The 19,010-nt window shown below is 47.2% G+C and overlaps 1 protein-coding gene across 3 annotated transcripts in view; it reads right to left on the bottom strand.

Moving 5' to 3' along the window:
* ELAPOR1 (endosome-lysosome associated apoptosis and autophagy regulator 1) overlaps nt 1–18,940 on the bottom strand; it is a 63,993-nt gene extending 45,053 nt beyond the window's left edge. The window contains exon 1 of one of the 3 annotated variants that reach the window (XM_014605435.3): nt 18,718–18,940. In XM_014605435.3, coding sequence (XP_014460921.2) covers nt 18,718–18,834 — 117 coding nt within the window. In that variant the 5' untranslated portion in view covers nt 18,835–18,940. Of the gene's footprint in view, nt 1–7,237; nt 7,368–18,717 lie in introns of those variants that run through there. The other 2 variants (XM_019492549.2, XM_019492550.2) reach the window with 2 other exon arrangements.
* Nucleotides 18,941–19,010: the final 70 nt, after the last annotated feature.

Below are 19,010 nucleotides of genomic sequence, written 5' to 3'. Positions count from 1 at the left end.
GCTTACTGAAGATCTGGTCCCAGTTCTGGCATTCAGAAACCTTGCCTTTGAAAAAATCTGATCTTGAGGGTCTTGGTGCAAAGATGGCTCCTCAGCAAGACACCACTTGATCCTCCCATTATAGATGCCCTATGGATCAAGGTTGAGGCCCTGTGTAAAAACCTTGCAAGGTACAGACCAGCTGGCCTGGAAAAGCTATTCATTTTACCATGCTCCTCACTGGAGCTCCTCAACAGAGAGCTACTCAAAATATTTATTGAGGATGCCAGTATCTACCTACTGGATTGCACATTTCCATTTAGTGGGGGGGGGTTTAATTAAATAATTTCAGCCAGTTGCTGCCATGTCACAGCTGAGTTACACTGATTATGCTGCTCTGCAAACTTGAAGCTCAACCAAATTGTGGAAAGCTCATTAGAAAGAGTGCCCACAACTGGATTCACTCTACTATATCCTACTGACCAGTATGTCAGAGAACAAGCACATGTCCACAGATGCAGGTCTTGGGGAGGCGGGAAGAGGGACATAAAGGCTGAATTCTTGGCTTCTTCCCTGAAGACTGGAAAAGATGGGAATAGAGCAGGGGTGGGCAAAATGCGGCCCGTGGGCCAGATGCAGCCCGCCAGGCCATTCTATCTGGCCTGCGGAGCCCCTAAAAAAATTAGAAAATTAATGTTTATCTACCCCTGGCTGTCTGTCATACGGCACTCAGTGGCTTGCCAGAACTCAGTAAGTGGCCCTCTGCCCAAAATAATTGCCCGCCCCTGGAATAGGGGACCCCATTTATCAATCATTTATTGCAGGCAACCCAGTTTGCAACCATGCAAGATGGTCCCTGCCTCCAGAATTTGTAACCTGTTGTCTCTTTTCTTATACTTAGGTTGAAAGAGGCAGAGGAGTCCAAGGAAACGGAGTGAGTTGCACAGTTCCTAACAGTTTCACTTGTAACTACGTGATTTCCCCTCATTATTACATTGCATCTATTTATCTCTCTGCTCACACTCTGGAGCTGGGATCATATTTTTAATGTAATGGACAACTCTGGCTACAACGAAGCACTGATCAGGGCCTGGAATAAAAAAAAAAAATTCTCCCTATGGGTTGCTCACACACAGAGAAGAGAGCCATGTTTCTGCAGACTTCATGCAAAAATAATTTTTGATTGCCCTTTGGTGTCATATAATTTAATTTAAAACCTGGGCTGTAATGCAACTGGACAGAGATCCTTTAATTTGTGAAGTGTATGCAAGTGGCTGGGGCAGTCTCCCTACCGTTAGGAGAGCAGAGTGTTTATCTTGGCAGGACTTACACATTTGTGTGACAATGAGCATTGTTCATTAAACAGGTTCCTCCGCAAACCCGGACACGGAGTTCTGCCTAAGAAAGTATAAGCAATTAAGAGACAGTGACGCCATACGTTTAAGCTGAACGGCTGCCCGCAGTGTTTGCTTACTGTATCATGCACAACTGGACAATATTTACACATCCTGGAGCAAGATGTCTGGATAGCTCAGGAGTTTGTTTGCTCAGAGCTGCAGGACCTTCCAGCACCTCCGATGACTGATGCGAGGCAGAAAAATGCATCAGTGGGGTAAAGGGGTGGCAGGGAGATTACAAATCAGGATTCCTGGCTTCTGTTTCTGCCTGTAAGGCTGACTTGGAGTGTGACCCTGAGCAAGTCCCTTCTGTCTGTGCCTCAGTTTCCCTACAGGAAACAGAGAAATCATGATATTTCTATTCTCCCCAGGTTCTTATACTGCTCTCATCACCATGCTGAGTGCCTTCCATTAATCCTGTTACTTAATGCACTAACAGCTGTCATTTGTCTCAGCGGGGAGGTCTGCAGTTCAATTCTAATTAAACAGGCCCTCAGGTGAAATGATTAAATTTAGGTTTCCCTCTCCCTGCTCAAGGGCAGGAGAACAGCATGGAAGACCTTGGACTCCTGGCTCTCCCCTGCCCTTGAATGGTGTGTGCAGCTCCCATGATTAACAGCAGCATTATACCTCAAGTGTCAAGCCACATGTTTGCATAAAAAAAAAAAAAAAAAAAACAAAGAAAAGAAAAGAAAAAAAAACGCCTTTTTAAAAGACATTTTCATAAAACCCAATGTAAAACAGCTGTGATATCTTGGGATGGAGACACATAGTTCCACAGATAAGCGTCCCCAGCTTCAGAGGAAAACCAGCCACATTAACATCCCAGGCAGCTTCACCTCATCATTGATCACATTCAGTATATGCATATGGAAGAACATCTGTTCCCTGGGCTTGTTTTCCCCGTCACCACAAACTACCTTGAAAGCTAATACTCTTGAAGCAGAGAGAGAAGGGGCGTTTCTGCATGAATTACAGCAATGCTTATGACAAAGTAGACCAGCAGAACATTTAATTTCAATAAGTGATGGGCAAATGCCCAGAGGATTTAGCAATGTTAACGCTAAATCCCGTTGACCTTTTCTTTCCCCACTGGTCTGATATTAGGTAAACAAGATCTAAACCATAGAGGGCAACGTTTTCAGTCCTATTTCTTGACCGTTTATGAGAAGTTACTCTAACCTGCTTGGGGAATGGTCTCGGCGTTCTACATTTGTACAGCACCTAGAACTAGAGTAAGGCAAGGGTCTTGGCCTATAAACAGGGCTTCTAGCTATTACCTATAATGTAGATGTTTGTGAACACGAAGGTACATATAAGGTGAATACATAACGCTTGTAGTTTGTCAGTCTTGCTATGGGTTTTTATCCATGGAGATGACATAGAAGACTTCTTTAAATGAAAACATTTGATTTTTTTTAAATTTTTTTTAATTAAAAGGTGCTGAAGGTAACTGGAGGCGAGTTCTGAGCACTGAGGAACAGCTTTGATGCAATTCCATTCTCTGCTTGTTCTATCTTAGCACTACTTATAAATATATGTCATGTTTATAGTCATGTTTTTATTGACTCAATGGGGCAAGAATATTTGCTCAGCTTTCCAGGCCAGGGGTTGGCAACTTGTGGCCCATGGAGCCATTGGATCCAGCACACAGATTGACCAGCATTTGGTGGCAGAGGACTGTAGATGCAGGCACTCCCACTGAGCCACCACAGGGAGAAGCACCAGCTGCAGGGAGGTCCTACCTCCTGCCTGCCTCTGACCTGAGGTGCATCAGTGCAGCTTGCAACCACAAAAGGTTGCCTATTGCTTTCTAGGCCACTCTCTGGCCATTACAAACATACAGTACCATAAAATCACCATTCCTCCTCCTGTCCCAAAGACAAAGGTCAGAGACAGTGCCAAGTAGGGACCTGGGTTGTAGCCTAAACTCCTATTCCTAATGGAGCAGAGATTTCCCTACTGCTCTTCATCTGTTTAATAGAAAGACTATTATAGACAATGTGCAGAGGCTGGAGAGGGGATTCATTAATGCCCAACACAGAATGGCAGCTAGCACAACTATGCTGGGAAGCTGGAGAGATGCAAGTTCAAACCTCATCTGCACCAGGGGTAACCTAGCACCTGCGACTTCTGCTTCCTGAGCAAGGCCCTTGCCAACGGGTCAAATCGATCCACATTGGTATGGCAGGAGGTTTCGAGGAGAATCCCAAGAGGAACGGTCCTGGGCCAGGCATTGTTCAATGTGTTTATTAACAATTTGGATGCTGGAATAGAGAATTTCCTAGGCATATTTGTAGGTGACACTAATCTGGGATGGGGTGTAAACACATGGGAGGACACAACAGCAGTCTTATCTGAAGGGCTGCCAAAAGAAGAGGAAGAATACTGTTTCTCTTGTGCTGCAGACAGCAAGAGAGAACCAATGTCTTGAAGTTGCAGGCTGCATGTGACATGCAGGCTATGGCCTCCTGGGGTCCTTCTGCCATGTGAACAGCCCACCCCTGAGCACCCACCACATGCTTGCCTCCCCCATGCTGCATAGGCAGCTCAGCCCCTCTCCCAGCTGTGTGCAGCCCAGCTCTTCTCCCAGCCATGTGCGCAGTGTGGACAGTCTGGACCCCTCCTGCTGTGCTGTCCCACCAGAGCAGAAGCCAGAGGAAGGAGGAGCCTGGAGAGACTGGCCACCTCCGCAGCAGCAGCAGGAGCAAGGGGAGGAATGGTGGCTGGATGGCAGCCCTTGGAAATCAACCCCTAGCAGCCCACATGCACCCCACAGACTGCCAACTGGATATCACTGCTCTAGATGAAGCCTAACCAGTGCCAAGCAGGTGCACTACCATCTCCCAAGCCTCAACTCTTAATATTCCTGTTGATGCAGTCCAAAGAACCATGAGCCATGGCAATTAATGTCATCATTGCTCCCCATTGCCAAACTTCCAGTCCTACGGGGAGTCCCATGGATGCCAGACTGCACCAGCTTACAGGCGTTGTGTGGCCAGATCTGGTTAGCGGGACCCCATGGGACTCTAGATCACATCCGCAGACCACTCCATGCACTGACGACCTCATGCTGGATCTGGCCCATGGATCTACCCCCACAGCACTCATCCAGCCCATGGGGACACAGAGACTGAGCACCCCTGTTCTAAACATTGTCCCCTGTGCTGACCAGCTGTTTGCTCTCAACATCTCTTCTCCAGCTTCACTCTCCCTACCCTTCCAGATCTCTGCTACCATCTCTGCTGAACTGATCCTCCCTCAACCAAACCCCATCCCAAAAATTATAAGCTGGGGGGAAAATGGCAGCATTAACTCACCCTTTCCAAGTTCTAATAGTAGTCAATCTGTTAGCAAGCTTTATTTCTTTCCCCCAGCATTGTGCTTTAAGCTTTAGAATAACAGAGTCCATGCCCCAATGCTTGGGCAGGATGGACTGCAGGGGGATATCCTCTAGGGTCCTCCAGACAGATCATACACATGACAAACCTTTCATCATGCACAGTGCGATCATACACATGGCAAATTTTGCATTTAACTGCATGCTACAAATATACACAATCGAAAGGTGATGGAGCTAAAAATGTTTTTTTTTCCCCTGGGGCTAACTTTTTCATTCTCCAACTTTTATGCTCACAGTGCAGTTTTAATGCTTCATTAATAGGCGTGCACGCAGAGAAGAGAGGCACATTACATTTTTGTTACTAGAGGCTGTGCAATCAGGGGGCTTACAAACACTTTAAAGCAGCTCCAGACAAAGCAACAAAAGATACAAACACCATCAGTTCTATTTCAAAATGCTCCCAGACAGGTGAAGAAGACATCGTGTGCGTGCATGCAAGTGCACACATTCATTTTTGCAGGTTGGAGGGGGGGGAAAGCACAGCAACCCTTTGATGTTTCATAACAGCTCAAAGCTAGGGGGAATGGGTGGGAGGAAAAGCAGAAAAGAAGGTCTTACGGGAAGACAGTCTGACTTGCAGAGATTTCTGTCACAATGCTCCAAAAACCACAGCCGATACAAAAATGTACACATTTCCCTTTTAAGCAGAGTATACCAATGGAACGGTAAAGAAAGATGCATCTAGTGTGTGCATCTTGTCCACAGAGGTTTAGGCGAAAGTAAAAATCATGATGATACTGTCCAAGCTCCTGCATAGCACAAGCTGGGGTACTTTACCCAGCAATTTCTGCAGCAATCCTAAACTTGCCTGAGCAACAGCAGATGTTTTAGAGACCCAGTCTAAATAGAGAGAATCCAAGAGATGGAGAATCCACCACATCCCTTAGCAAGTTGCTCCAATGGTTAGATAACTTCACTATTCAAGCGTGTAGCTGATTTCTAGCCTGACCTTTTTACTGTACAAGCTTTACCACTTTTCCTTCTATCCCTCTGCATATCTGGCACCCATTGTGAGGTAGGGAGAAGTGTCCCCAGTATAAGACTCTGGCCCTTGAGGTATGACACAAAAGCTTAAAGTAGTGAATCCGAACCTCCTTCTGACTAGCCACTGAATAAGAAAGTCTTACCTAATGGTCAAAGCTCAGAGCAGGAAGGCAGGGGTTCTGAGGTCTGATGGTTCTCGCCTTCATTTCACCATATTGATACAAACCTGCACTTTTCAAGCGAAGCTACTGATTTTTGGGCCACTGGCTTGTGCCTAAAGCATGATTTCCAGAAGCTGTCAAACATCCACCTCCGGTTAAAGCCAGTAGACATGACAGATGGTCTTCCTCTTAAAGAGTCAATTACCTTCCATCTCAAGTTGGACATCCAAAAATGAAGGCTACCAAAAACAGGTTGTCCCCTCAAAGTACTGGCTCTGGTCTTCCCCGTCTGTAAGATAATGATGCTAACAGTTCCAAAATACTACCAGAGTGATGCCAGGCTCTTTGTCTTATAAAAAGTAGGCAAGCTAATAGAGAAAGGCAAAGTGTATGTGCTCAGTGCTAGAGGTGCACTGATACATCGGTCTGATATCGGATTGGCACCGATAAAGAAAGTTGGGCCGATTTCCAATACAATCAACGTGACCGATAATTTGGCCAATAAATGCCCATATGTGCATGCAGCCGCAGCGCGGCACGTAGGCAGTGCGGAGGACAGCCCGAGTCTGCTGTGGTGGAAGGGGATGGGGGAGGGAAGGGATGTGGGGGGGCAGATCAACACCCCCTGCGGTGAGGGAGGGAGTGGGGCTGGGGCAGAGGCTGGGACCAAGCCACGGCTCATCCAGGAGGTGCGGGGCGAGGGGGCAGTTCCTGCCACTTTGCATACCCTGGGAGAAGGGCACAGGGGGAGTGTACCCCCAGATATGTGTGGGGCACAGGCAGGGTGGGCTGCAGCTGCAGGCTCTTCCCGGCGTGTGGGGGGAAGGTGGGGGATGGGCTGAGGATACAATTGGGGCAGGCAGCAGTGGTGCTGGAAGGAGATGTGGGGGGGGCTGCGGAGAGTTCTAGGGTGGCTGCAGCCTCCCCCATAGCCCCACTCCCAGTGCCACTGCCGCCACTCGTCCCAAGTACAGCACAGCCCAGTCCCCACTTGGAACAGCCTGGCGCAGCCCCAGCCCGCCCCGCCTTCGTAACAGACTTACCAGCTGCACACAGCTGTATCAGCTGATATGCCTTCTTAAAAATTGTCCAACAGTTTTGGCCCCCAAAATCTCTATCAGTGCACCCCTACTTAGTGCAGTTTCTATTCTTTGCTTTCCTATTCTTGGAGAGCAACATCAGCCTTGGACTCTCAAGTAGGCAACTAAGGAGAGTTCCCTTTTCGATGGGCAGAGTCCCTCGAACCACTTGCACCCTAGAAATGATCCCGTACTTGGACATTTTATACCACAGTCATCCAAAATGAGACTTACATTTGCCACAGCAGGTTGACATTACAAGTTTTATCCGGTTTAGGTTAAAATGATCCTGCTTCCTTGTAATGACTTGTAAAGCTGAAAAGCATAAGGCTTCTGCACTTCTGTCAAGCCAACTCTGCAGAGGATGAGCTATTAAAAGATCAGACATCATCTATTAGGTGTCACTGTAATGAGCCTAAGAGCCCTATCAGAGAATCAGAGCCCCATTATGCTAAACAATGCAAAGAATGACAGTTGTCTTTGCCCCAAAGAGCTTATGCTCCAGCTGAACTACTGTTGCTGGAATCACATACACAAGCTGCAAGCACACTCCTGGGATCTCTTCGCTATTTGTGAAGGAACCTCAGGGGTAACCAAATGGATGTGCTGGATTGTATAAGCCACACAATAGTAATTAGGTGCCAGATGGATGAAAGCATGTGCAGGCTGGTTTGTCCATCTTTAAGCAAGGTATAGACTTGTAGAAGCTGTGCGAAAAAAGGAAGCTGCCTCTGCTACTCCACCCCTCCCTTTCTTTCAAAAAAACCCGCTTCGTTCCCCCATGCCTAGCTGCAGCGCTTTCCTGCTGCTGGGGCTTTTCCCCAAGCAGAAGCAGAGTGAACTGCACCTAGTCCTTGTCCACATCACTGCTTCTGCCCCCACTGCATTCTGAACATCATCAGTGAAATCTGGCTGGTCTTTCCAATGCTTAGAGGCTGTGGTGCTGTCTGTCGACTCCAGGAGACAGTACTGGAGTTTTATGAGTGGCACAGGTTTAGATATTCATCTTTGCTAAATATTTTACAAAAACACCAAGCTGAGTCTACAGAAACCGATGCTCACAACAAGGCAAACAGATTTTTCCAACCCTGAAAAGTCTGGGTCTAGTGTTTGGTGAGTGTGAACTAACCGACAGAAATATCCCATCTTCCTACAGCCAATGCTATCAGCGTAAGGAGCGTAGAAACCAGGGTAGCAAAAGGGATGCGAGGGCAGACAGCTTGGCTGACAGGGCTCCCAGAGCGCAAATATACCTGGCACCTCAGCAGGTGCAGCAGCTGGGGAAGTTGCCCTTCAAAGGAGAAGCTGGACAGATTTGGCTTCTGGCTCCCAACTCAACACAGGCACAACCTGTGTCCCCTCCATTAGGCAGCAAGCCTCTTCTCCGATTCCTCCTATTGCCCCGACAGCCATCCTTTCTGAACTTGCTGCTAGATTCTGTGCAAGAACACCCTGGCCCTGGTACTGAGACCATCTGAGCTCCTATTGTCAGCAGGGCAGGAGTAGCAGGGTGACTTGGGGCTGAAAAAGACGACCAAATAGACCCAGGTTTTTCCAGAATTTTAACTGCTCCCCTCTTGGCAGAGAAGCCTCCCCTATCACACCCCCTCCCTCAAAGTGAGAAGTTTCTCATGGCTGAAAAACATTGCTGGAGTGAACATGCCAGAGTGGTAAGGGTTAACAGCACCCAGGACACGTTGCTGGGAAGATATGGGGGATGGTGGGAGGGAGGAGGGGTGGAACTGGGACATAGCATGTAGGAGACAGCTCTCTATGATGAAAAATACTCATGGGACCCCAAAAATATCCATTGGCCAAAGTTCAACTGCAGTCCAGGACAACATTGCATGGACTCACCTTTCCCTGGATTCTCAAGAGAAAACAAAGCCTAGCTCCTGCTTAATGCATGCTCTATAAGCATGCAGTGCTCTTGTCTATGGTGTTGATCAGGTCTCTGTTCCTGTGACAGCCAAGCTCCTCACCTGTTTTATTGTATTTATAGCTTCAGACACTTCTGGGAAGAAAGGTAATGCTGTCTGCCCCACTATACAAGTAGTATCTGAACCTCTCCTTACAAGGTGCCACTGGCAGCCTTGGAAGGGCTTGAATCTACATGTCCCATACAAAGTAGCGGGGCCTTAGCTGTATATCCACCCTTCCTTTCATCTAGAATAGTGATTCTCAACCAGGGTACCATGGGGTGTCAGGCAATGCTAGCACTGTTAGGTGTCCAAACAAGATTCACAAGACAAACCCAGAGATTTCAAATAGGAATCCATAGTGTTGAAACCATTCTGCCCTGCTGCAGCCTTTCTGAGCTCTTTGCCACAGAAGAATTGTTCTTATTTTTCTGTAGTCAAAAAACAAGTGAAAATTAAGAGCTGGCATTGTCCATTGTTTACACAAAAAATTAGCATCCTTTTCAAACTCCTTACCCTTTGCCAGCTAGTCTGCTCAGGATCTCCTGGGACCAAAGCTCGGTCAACTTTTATGGGGGTGATGCCCCATTCACACTGGGAAATGAAGGGAAACTGGGCCCCAAAAGGCTCACCATGAAGTCTCACCTGGCCTGGCAAGGAACTCCTTCAGGAAGAGATGAATACCGGTATTCTGACCACATGCCTGGAGGTAGGAGCTGGGACCTCCTCCTTTTCTGGTCCTGGAGCCATGCCTAACTGCCCATCACCCCGCAGGACAGGACAAGGGGCTGCATGAAACTCTGGGAATGTTTCAGACTCAATCCTGCTCCCACTGAAGCCAGATAAAGTTCTGCCACAATACAACAGGCCAGGACTGGGTGCTTTGTCAGCTACACTGGCCAGGATGGGAAGGGTACAACTCCAACCTACCCCCATCTACCAGTTTTGCACTATTGATGCTAAGTGGCATCAAGTCTTTAAAGAGCTTGATCTTGCTGCCAGAAAAAGCAAAGACCTAACTCCCTTGGGCCTGGGTCCCAGAGAAATCTAAGTTAGCAAGATGTTACAGGGATAAAGATGTGACAAACAGTGGAGACAAGCCACATGGAATAAATAATCCCACTGCCACAGTGGGCTTGGCCAAATACGTGGTTGGCATTTAATGACCACCAGCATTGATGAGTTGGGGTAGGTCTGCGTGCCTCCCCTTAATGCACCCCCCCACACAGCTGCCTGTTGAAGTCCCTCTGCTTCCATACCTGTACACAGGAACTGCTCTTTCTTACCACACCCCAGGGTAGGTGGGGGGGATCTTCCAAAAGAGGACCCAACTAAATCCAGCATCCCTGTGCTGAAGAGATAAGTATTACTGGAAACAGCACCGAGTGACACATGCCCCAACCACCCTGCTTCAAAGGGACTCTACTGTACACACATTCCAGATTAATGTATTAATTTATGTACTGCAGAAAGAACAGGCGGCTGACCTGGGAGACAGGTGCAGGAGTTATGTTGCCCCAATAAAGACGCAAGTCAGCCCTTGCCTAGCAGAAAGAGCAGGTGGACTGCATGGCAACTTCAGAGCAGGGAATAAATCCCTCCTAGCTTTTTTATGCAAAAGGAAGTCAGAACAATATTCTGGCACAAGCAAAACTAAGAGATTGCACCTGTTCTGGCTCTGAACATTGCTGCTTAATGAGGCTGCATTTTATTTACAGAGATTTGCAGCTGTGGAGTGGACAGCCATCCAGGGTGGTAAAGAAAAGTAATGGATTTGGCTCAGCTGACAGTAAAGAGCTCTTGGGATGAAGGTGGACCCAAGTCTACCTTTGCAGTCAGTATAGCACTTCCAATACAGAGCTGCCAGGTATAGCACAAGGAGGGAAGGAAATCTTGATTGAGGCAAGGTAGAGGACTGCACACTTTGGCTCATTTTCTCTGTAAGCAGCATCTCAGTATTGCATGTGTGACCAGCATTGTAAGCAAGGCATCATCCGGATAGGCAGGCTCTCTGCAGAGGGTCACTGCACCTGTGCCTCAGTCCTACCAGAACCTGCTCAGCCCATGATAGGTTAATGCACTGCTTCCATGGGCCAGAATTTAACAAGTGAGTCAGGCTATGAATCAGGTTCTTCTGGCCCATCATCCAGATCTCCATGCAGGTGGCTCAGAGTCCATTACACAACGTTAGCATCCACTCACCTTCCTCACTATCTCTGCCATCTGCAGCCCAGACAGAGGGCAGCTGCCCAGATCTGCCAACACAGTATATACATGGTCACAGTAGCATAATGCTGGGGGGCATCCAGGGCACCAGTTCCAGTCACTAACTCAGCAGCCACAGATGCTGCCCCCCTCTGCCCCATACACAGCTACTGCCCAGGGTGCACAAATGCCCAGTTACGCCCCTACACTTCCATGGCTCAATGGTCATGAATAGGTTGACACACTCATACCAAGGGAAAACCCATACCAGTGAGCTAAGTTGATGGAAAGTATGTGTATACTGCATATGTTCCAGTTACTCCACTCTACCTGCAACAAGTGGAGCCATCCCAGGATCAGCCCTGCTGGGGAAGGAAGGGCTGGTTCTACAGAGCTGAACCCCACTTTTACCAGCATGGTAACTGCTTACTAGGCTCTCCCCTTATTTTTCTAGCCAGCATCAAACAAGGATTTGTTGATCAGAGATCCACCTAAGACAGAATGCCTATTCAGAACAGCCTCACTGGCATTCTGGTTCATAAGCTCTCTGAGGAAGATCCCCTCCTGCAGTTCACACTCATTGAATTTTTTAGAGCTCATTAAGTTTCATAGCAGTGATTGCAAAGCAGCAGTGATGGCGGCTAGGTTAATTAACAAAACAAGGAAGGTTGCAGCAATTGGAAGATTGATCCAATCCTCTACGTGCTCAGTTTGAACAGAGAGGTCCCATGCTTGGGCAACTACAACCACTGACTGAATCCTTGCCCTTCTCACCCTACCCAAAAGTTGAGCCTTTCTTTTTTCCCTCTTGAATCCTCTGTGGCAGCCACGGACATCCTGCAGGCTCATCATGGCTTCACCCCTGCACTCCACATCCAGGTCATTGCCAACCCTTACCGCCACTTCTCTGCTTTACTGCTTGAGCTGAAGTAATAACTCCCACTTCTTGGTAGCAACTGTAAGGTCTTATGCATCAAGCCTGATACTACTTTTCCATCCCAAAGGTCCAAATGCAATGTCATGCTCAGACCCTGCTAACCTCCCATCTTGACTGCACCAACACACTCTTTCTTCAAATGCTTAGGTGGATACCACACTCCTAACACACCCAAAATACTGCTGCCAAAGCTGTTTGTTGATCCAGCGATGTGCCACTTCTCCCTTGATAGAGTCCCTATGCTCTGGTATGCTATCCAAGCACTTCTGAATTCAGAAGAACCTCCAACAGTCCTTCAAAGGATCATCTCCAATCTAGCTCCTTAGCTTTCTAATACCTTGCCCTTCAGGAATTGGCTTGCTGAACACAACAGCAAGCATTAAGCAAGTGTATGGGACTAGACAATTCACATCTACCATCACCCTGGGTGTAGCTTACACCAGCTCAGATTCTAAAGCCTGGGACAGAAAATGTACAGGGTTAAGGAGCCTGAAAATTGTGCATTGCTTAATACAGCTCCAATGGTCCTAAACTATGGGACCAAGTCCCCAGACTCACTGCAGTAAATGGGAGTCTTAGTGGCATGGAGATGGAAGCCCGAGTGCTGGTCCCCCTACACCAGACTTAGGGACTCTGCACTCAGTCTCCTCTTAGCCACGTGGAGCTGATGGCAGCAGACCCGCTGTTGCTGGCCAACATGCTGGCATGCGGGAGCTGCCGCTGTTTCAGCCTCAAGCAGCTGGGTGCAGCACACACTGGGAGCAGCTGTTCCATGTGCAAGTCTCCTTGGGTTACATACCAAAACTAGGCACAAGGGCCACAGTTGGGGCCCGATAGCGAAGTAAAAGGTCTGCGTTTTAAGGAAGACACATTTACAACCCAAATTCCCCACCTGAACTGTTAAACAGGGCTGTCCAACTTCAGAGCGGCCAGAGGCTTGCAAAATAAGTGACTAAAGTGTCAAACAGCCACTGAAGGGCCTGGGAACAAAAATTCATAACCTTATTGGACACTAAAACCAGTGGAGTAAAGACACATAATGGTCATGGGACTCATTACAATCAACCTGCTATTTCTATTCAACTCTTTGCATTCCACAGGTAATAAGCAACCCTTTTCCCTTCTGCATTGTCTTGCTCTTTTCATAATTAGGTTATTCACTCACTAGATTTCCCTCCTTTTGAAGCTACTTCTGATCACTTCTTGTTCTTATTTCATACCCATGTTCAAGTCCATAAGTGATGGCTGACAAGGTTTTGGGGGTAAATCCAAGATCTTTTATTAGACCAACTCAAAAATTCTTCTTAGCAAGCTTTCAGGTACAAAGTGATGGCTTCTGTTTACATGGAGTTAAACACAAAATTGCTGTTCTCTTTTTTTCTGTTATTTATCTTAGCTACTTTCCTCCCAGACCCGAGAAAGGCACTTTGTGCCTGAGAACTCATCAAACTTCTCTCCCAGCTATACAGATGGTTCAAGAAAAAACACTACCAAAAAAATCCTCTTGTTTCAAGGCAATGGTACAGCACTAGGGACCAATCTGGGCCATAGCTATAATCCTTCCTCGCACAAATTAAACATCTAAAAATACCAAGTTGTTCCTTCCAAACTCCTATAAAAGCAAGAGAATATCACCACCCTTTTGCCACAATGATCTCTATCAAGTCACTGTGGCCAGAATAAATTTATTCTTATTTTACCACATTCTAGCACTGGTAAAATGAAACCTTGACAAGAACTGTACTTTTCAGTAAAACTCCTCCATCTGGAGAAGTGTCAGCCAGTAGAATCCCTCATCTGGAAGGGGAGTTAGCAAGGAGCCAGGGAGGTGACTTGAGCCTGTTAATGTATAATCCATGGTTCTGCGACACCAGGAATTTAGAGTAAGAGAATGAGACTTTTGAGATAGACACCAGAGCACAGATCAATGCAACTGTGAGCAACATGACCACAGCTGATATAATCTAAACTATTAGTGGTAACCCAAAGATTGTTTCAGGTAGTAGAAACAGAAGGAGCCCATGAGATAAGCCATGTTGGCATGTCTTCAGCAGTACACCATTTAGTAAAAAGTTAAGAATAAAGGAAAACAATCCTCCTAAGCTTGGACTGAGCAGAAATCTGCAACACAAATGATTAAATGGGTACACAACTTGCCTGTAAAAAAAAAAAAATACAATATTCACTAAGAGTCTACAAAAGGTATTTAATGGACTGAAGAAGCATCATGCTGCTAAAGAATTCAAGAATGCCATCAGGAGCACATTGACAATACGAAGTTGTATTAAGACCTAGAACAAGAGCTCAGCCTGGCTAGAAGCTAATATTAGGCATTTTGGAGTGAATTTAGACACAAAAAATCAACTGTATTAAGAGTATGGCCACTGCAACAAATCCCAACAGGCTATGGATTTGGATTACAGGACTAATTAGGGGGTTAGAACATGGCTGTCAAATGCAAATGTTGCACCTTCAGAAAAGCTGAGGAGACCCTATCTAAATTTCCAAATGGAAAGGTCATTCTCCTTTTTTAAGGCAAGACAACAGGTTTTAGCAAGCCTGACTTGGTGCACCACACTAACAGAGCTCAATAAATTCAGCTCCGACTTGTGCAAGCACTCCACTCAGCTTAAAATGCTCGAAGACAAAGCAGAATGGCACTGGGGCAAGCAAAAAACCCCACTTATGGAAAGATTTAGATCTGAATTAATGCAAGCCTACCTGGCTTGGGGGCAATCCTTCTGCAAGATGATCATGGCAAGCCACAGCACAGCTACCCTCAGATCAAAAATTGAAATGCTGGCTGTTGTTTTCAGTTGCATTGTGCTTTGTTCCATACTTGAAATTGCAGATCGCTGTTTGTTCTCTTCAGAGAACAAACTATTCTTGTTCAAGCATTATGAATCCAGTGTCACTACCTAAAGTCTAATATTAAAGTCTGGCAACACACGGTTATGGGAGCAGGCAAAAGAAAAACAGATCATCACACCTTTGGAACGTGTATTTCAAAACCTTGGTATGATGATTTGTATAATGACTTCCATGAGAAATCAAGTGCCAAAGTAGTCATTAAACACAAAATACAAACCCAGTTAAGGTCTTCAGGTAGTATCCATGCTTTCAAGATTACATGTAAACACAGAAAGCAAGGAAGATGAAAGCTGGAAGATGAATTTGAAACAACAAGCCCTATCCATTTTCTGAACAAAAAATGACCAACACAAATGGGAACCAAAATGACTCAGTAATTCCATAGGGACAGTCAGGCAGATGAGACTGCCACATATGGTGAAACCCCGTGCAAAGAACGGCATGTCACAATATCGTCACACAAGAGGGCAAAAATACTAAGCATAATCTCCACGCCTGCCTGGGTACTGAAGAGGCAAGAACACAAATAGAGATTTCTTATTCCAGTCAGGCATGAAATGCTGCCATCAGAGATAAGATACCCAAGCATGAAATCTGTAATCAATTCAGGAAACAAAATGCAAGATCAGCATTCCAGCCACATGAAATTCCTGATCAACTTTAGTCCAATGTTGGCACTGATCTTTTCAAATCAAACAAGAAAGACTACCTCTTATTGCAGCCTGCTAGTCCCATTTTCTAAATGGATCAGTTCCATGGCAGCAACAAGAACTTACTGCAAATTTTGTTCACAAGTGGGGTTCCAGATGAGTTGGCTACTGATAATAGTACAAGCTAGAAAGGTTCATTCTGGCCATTTTTGATTCACCAGTGTTAGCACACAGCAGACAGCCATTACTGTGCACAGCCTAAAGGGTTTTCAAAAGCTGCAGTACAAATGGGAAAGAATTTCAGAAGCTTTTACTGTACCAGGACTCCACTGCACTAGGCACCGGTGCAAACTGAACAAGATGACCCACGCCCCACAGAGCTTGCAATCTAAATAGAAGATAAGAAACGGATATAGACATGCGAGCACAAGGAAATTAAGGCAGTATTAGTAAGTAAAATAGCCTGCAGTTACAGCACATGAACAGCCTCATTGTGAAGGGGTTTTATATGCACAGTACAGGGGATTTCTAATTACGATAACGAAGCTGCTTTACATATGTTTATGGAAAGCCCCTCTCAAGTGTGAGGGGCAGCATGGGAGAAAGTATAAGGGAGCTTATTTGAAATGTGTAACAAACAGGTGACAGGAAACTGGTACCATGGGCTAACCAGAGGTAGGAGCTGACTTCTTGGTATAAAAAGCTTTCCTAGATTCAGAAATTTTTTCTGAGGATTGTAAGGTATCATAATAGCTGACAGTGCTTTATTAGGATCATCCAATGCTCAGGCACTCCTAGGCAGGAGGGCAAAAATCTTAAAGCCAAGTATGTACAAGCTTCTTTGCCAAGCAAATGCTAACCCTGAGGTAGCTGCAAGAGTCCTGCACTAGGTTGGCCCTCCCTGGCTTGACCTTTTAGACACACATCATGAAACTCAACCAGAAGTGATCTGGTGACAACTATTACCCCTTCTGAAACCTGCCATAGTCTCCCACTTGTCCAAAGGCCAGCTGACAACCTCCCAGGTCACTATAATATCATATGTAGCCATCCATCCCCAGACCTCACAAGGACTAGTCCTGCAGGAAGAACAGAAGAAGCCCAATAAAAACAAAGATGATCCTGGCTCTGGTCCCCGAGAGCACACTGCTGACAGCAGAGCATACACATGAACACTGATCAGGATGACAACGTGGGCCAGAGTCTCAGGTGGCATGAACTGAAGTCAGTGGAGCAATGCCAGCTTACGCCAGCCAACCAACCCGACAGGCCCTAAGCAACAGATCCGCCCCACTTGAGCACTGCAAGAGCAATACTGTAGCTCTGATCAGAAGGCTGCTGAGATCCAGAGAGACAAAAAAGATGCCTCCTGTCCAGTGAAAGACAGAACAGCTTCCCCTGACCTAGACATCTCCATTGGCACTTGTTACTAACTGGATACATTCATTTGCAGCTAGTATTTTGTTTTAAAAAATTAGATAATTTGCCAAAATAATTACCCTTTGTAACCCTTGCTCCTATAGGGTAACTGGTATAAGACATCCAGCACTCCCATTCCTTCCACATGGTAAGGACAGAGCTATCACCAGCATGAAAAAAAAATGCAATTTGATTTAAAACTGAAATTTCAAAAATCATCCTGTCACCCAGCTAAAACATAAAGGACCCGATCCAGACTTCTGGTGTGGTCACGAACACTTTGCTACTGGCCTGCAATGAGAGAAGGATCAGAATGGGAAGGTTGGACACACAGTACATTGTAACAGCAACCTCCAACTGCAAGCCTTCTGATGAATGGATATTGCTAATCATCTCTCTGCCAGGAATAAATCTGTGAAATCCTTAAGGGCCACAGAAGAAGGCAGATGCCAAGGTAAATACTACTTGGCAATGCAATGCAAGGAGAAAAGGATAATGCAAACTATAGCTACAAGTAAACAGCAAGGAAGAAACTCACTCCAGCACGGAGGGATCTCCTGATCCCACTGAAGTCCACGTAAGCCTTTCTACTGAGTTCATTAAGGGCAAGAATAAGTACCACTGCAGTCGGGGAACAGGACGCTGGGGATAAGGAGACATCCGAAGTCTGGTACACCCCCTTCGATCTAAGAGCTTGATCCAGAGGTCACTCAAGCTGATGGAAAAACTGCCATCGATTTTGAAAGGCGCAAGCTCAAGCACAAGCGACTAACTGTAAGTAGCAGCTTGCGTTCAGCATTCTTCTTCACCACCTCTTTTCTTCATTATAATGGTCATCATTTTGTCTAATTACACACATTTCCCATGTTAATTTGCTATCCTAATCTTTGAAAACAGGGATCATATGAAAACCCCAATTCTTCCCATCTACCTTAGAGAAACCTACTCTAAAAACTTGAGACTTATCAGCGCCTGCCATTTCCTGATGTCATTACTTGGCTTGCAGCCACCTTCCCTTAGGAATGCCCCTTTGCTACCTGGAAAACATTTTGGTTCGACCTGCTTGTCTGGTAACACAGTCCCACTAAGCTCCGCTCGCCGGCCCGGTGCACCATTTCTTTTTCTTTCTTTCTTTCCTGTTGCGACGAGCACGTTCACATTTTCCTGACTTCGAGCCCATTCAGAGCCCCCGTTTCAGTAGTGCCGCGCTCGCACTGCTCCTTCACGGGGGACCGCCAAGCAAACTGCGTATGCATGTTGAGGAAGGGGTGGCCAGGGAATCACATTTCCCCCCATACATCTTCCCACTGCTGATGAGCATCGCAACAGGGATTTTCATGAGTGCAGTGGGTTTTTATAAGACCATCTCTCGCCCCATACTGTCCTGACTAACTAGGCAGAGCATCCCATTCAGCGGGCGAACTCCTGGCTCCCGGCACCCAGCCCCAGCGATGCCACGCACAGCGCTTCTGTTCCCTTGGCCACAAGTGGGGCTGGACGGGCACCTCGCCCGGGCGCCTGGCACCTCCAACCGGGCAGCAGGCCCCTCTCCCCGCCCCGCACAGCGGCAGTCTCTCTCCTGCAGGGTGAGGATGCTGGGGATATAATGGGCCCCCCGAGTCGGGGGCACCCCCTGGGATCTAAGGGCTTGGAAAAGCCTGCCACCAGCCCCAGCTCTGCCCCTGCCAGCCCCACGCAGCCCGGGCCCGGTACCTCCTTGCACGCGTGCAGCTCCCGCTCCTCTCCGCCGCCCCGCACGGCAGCGTCCGCGCCGAGCAGCAGCAGCAGGAGCAGCAGCCGGGGCGCGGCGGGCGGCGCAGGACGGGGCATGGCGCTGGCGCTGGCGGTGCGGCCGCCCGGGAAGCACCGCAGCGGGGCTCAGGTGCGGCGGCGGCAGAAGGAGGAGGAGGCGGGAGAAGGAGGAGGGAGAAAGCCGCCCCGCGCCGCCCCCACCGCGCTCCGGCAACCGCCGGCGCCGAGCGCACCTGCGCAGGCAGCCACGCACC

The sequence above is a fragment of the Alligator mississippiensis genome, chromosome 14, assembly GCF_030867095.1.
Source record: "Alligator mississippiensis isolate rAllMis1 chromosome 14, rAllMis1, whole genome shotgun sequence".
In the NCBI taxonomy this organism is placed as follows: domain Eukaryota; kingdom Metazoa; phylum Chordata; order Crocodylia; family Alligatoridae; genus Alligator; species Alligator mississippiensis.
Note: the sequence above shows the minus strand (reverse complement) of the source record. Positions and strands in the feature narration are given on the sequence as shown.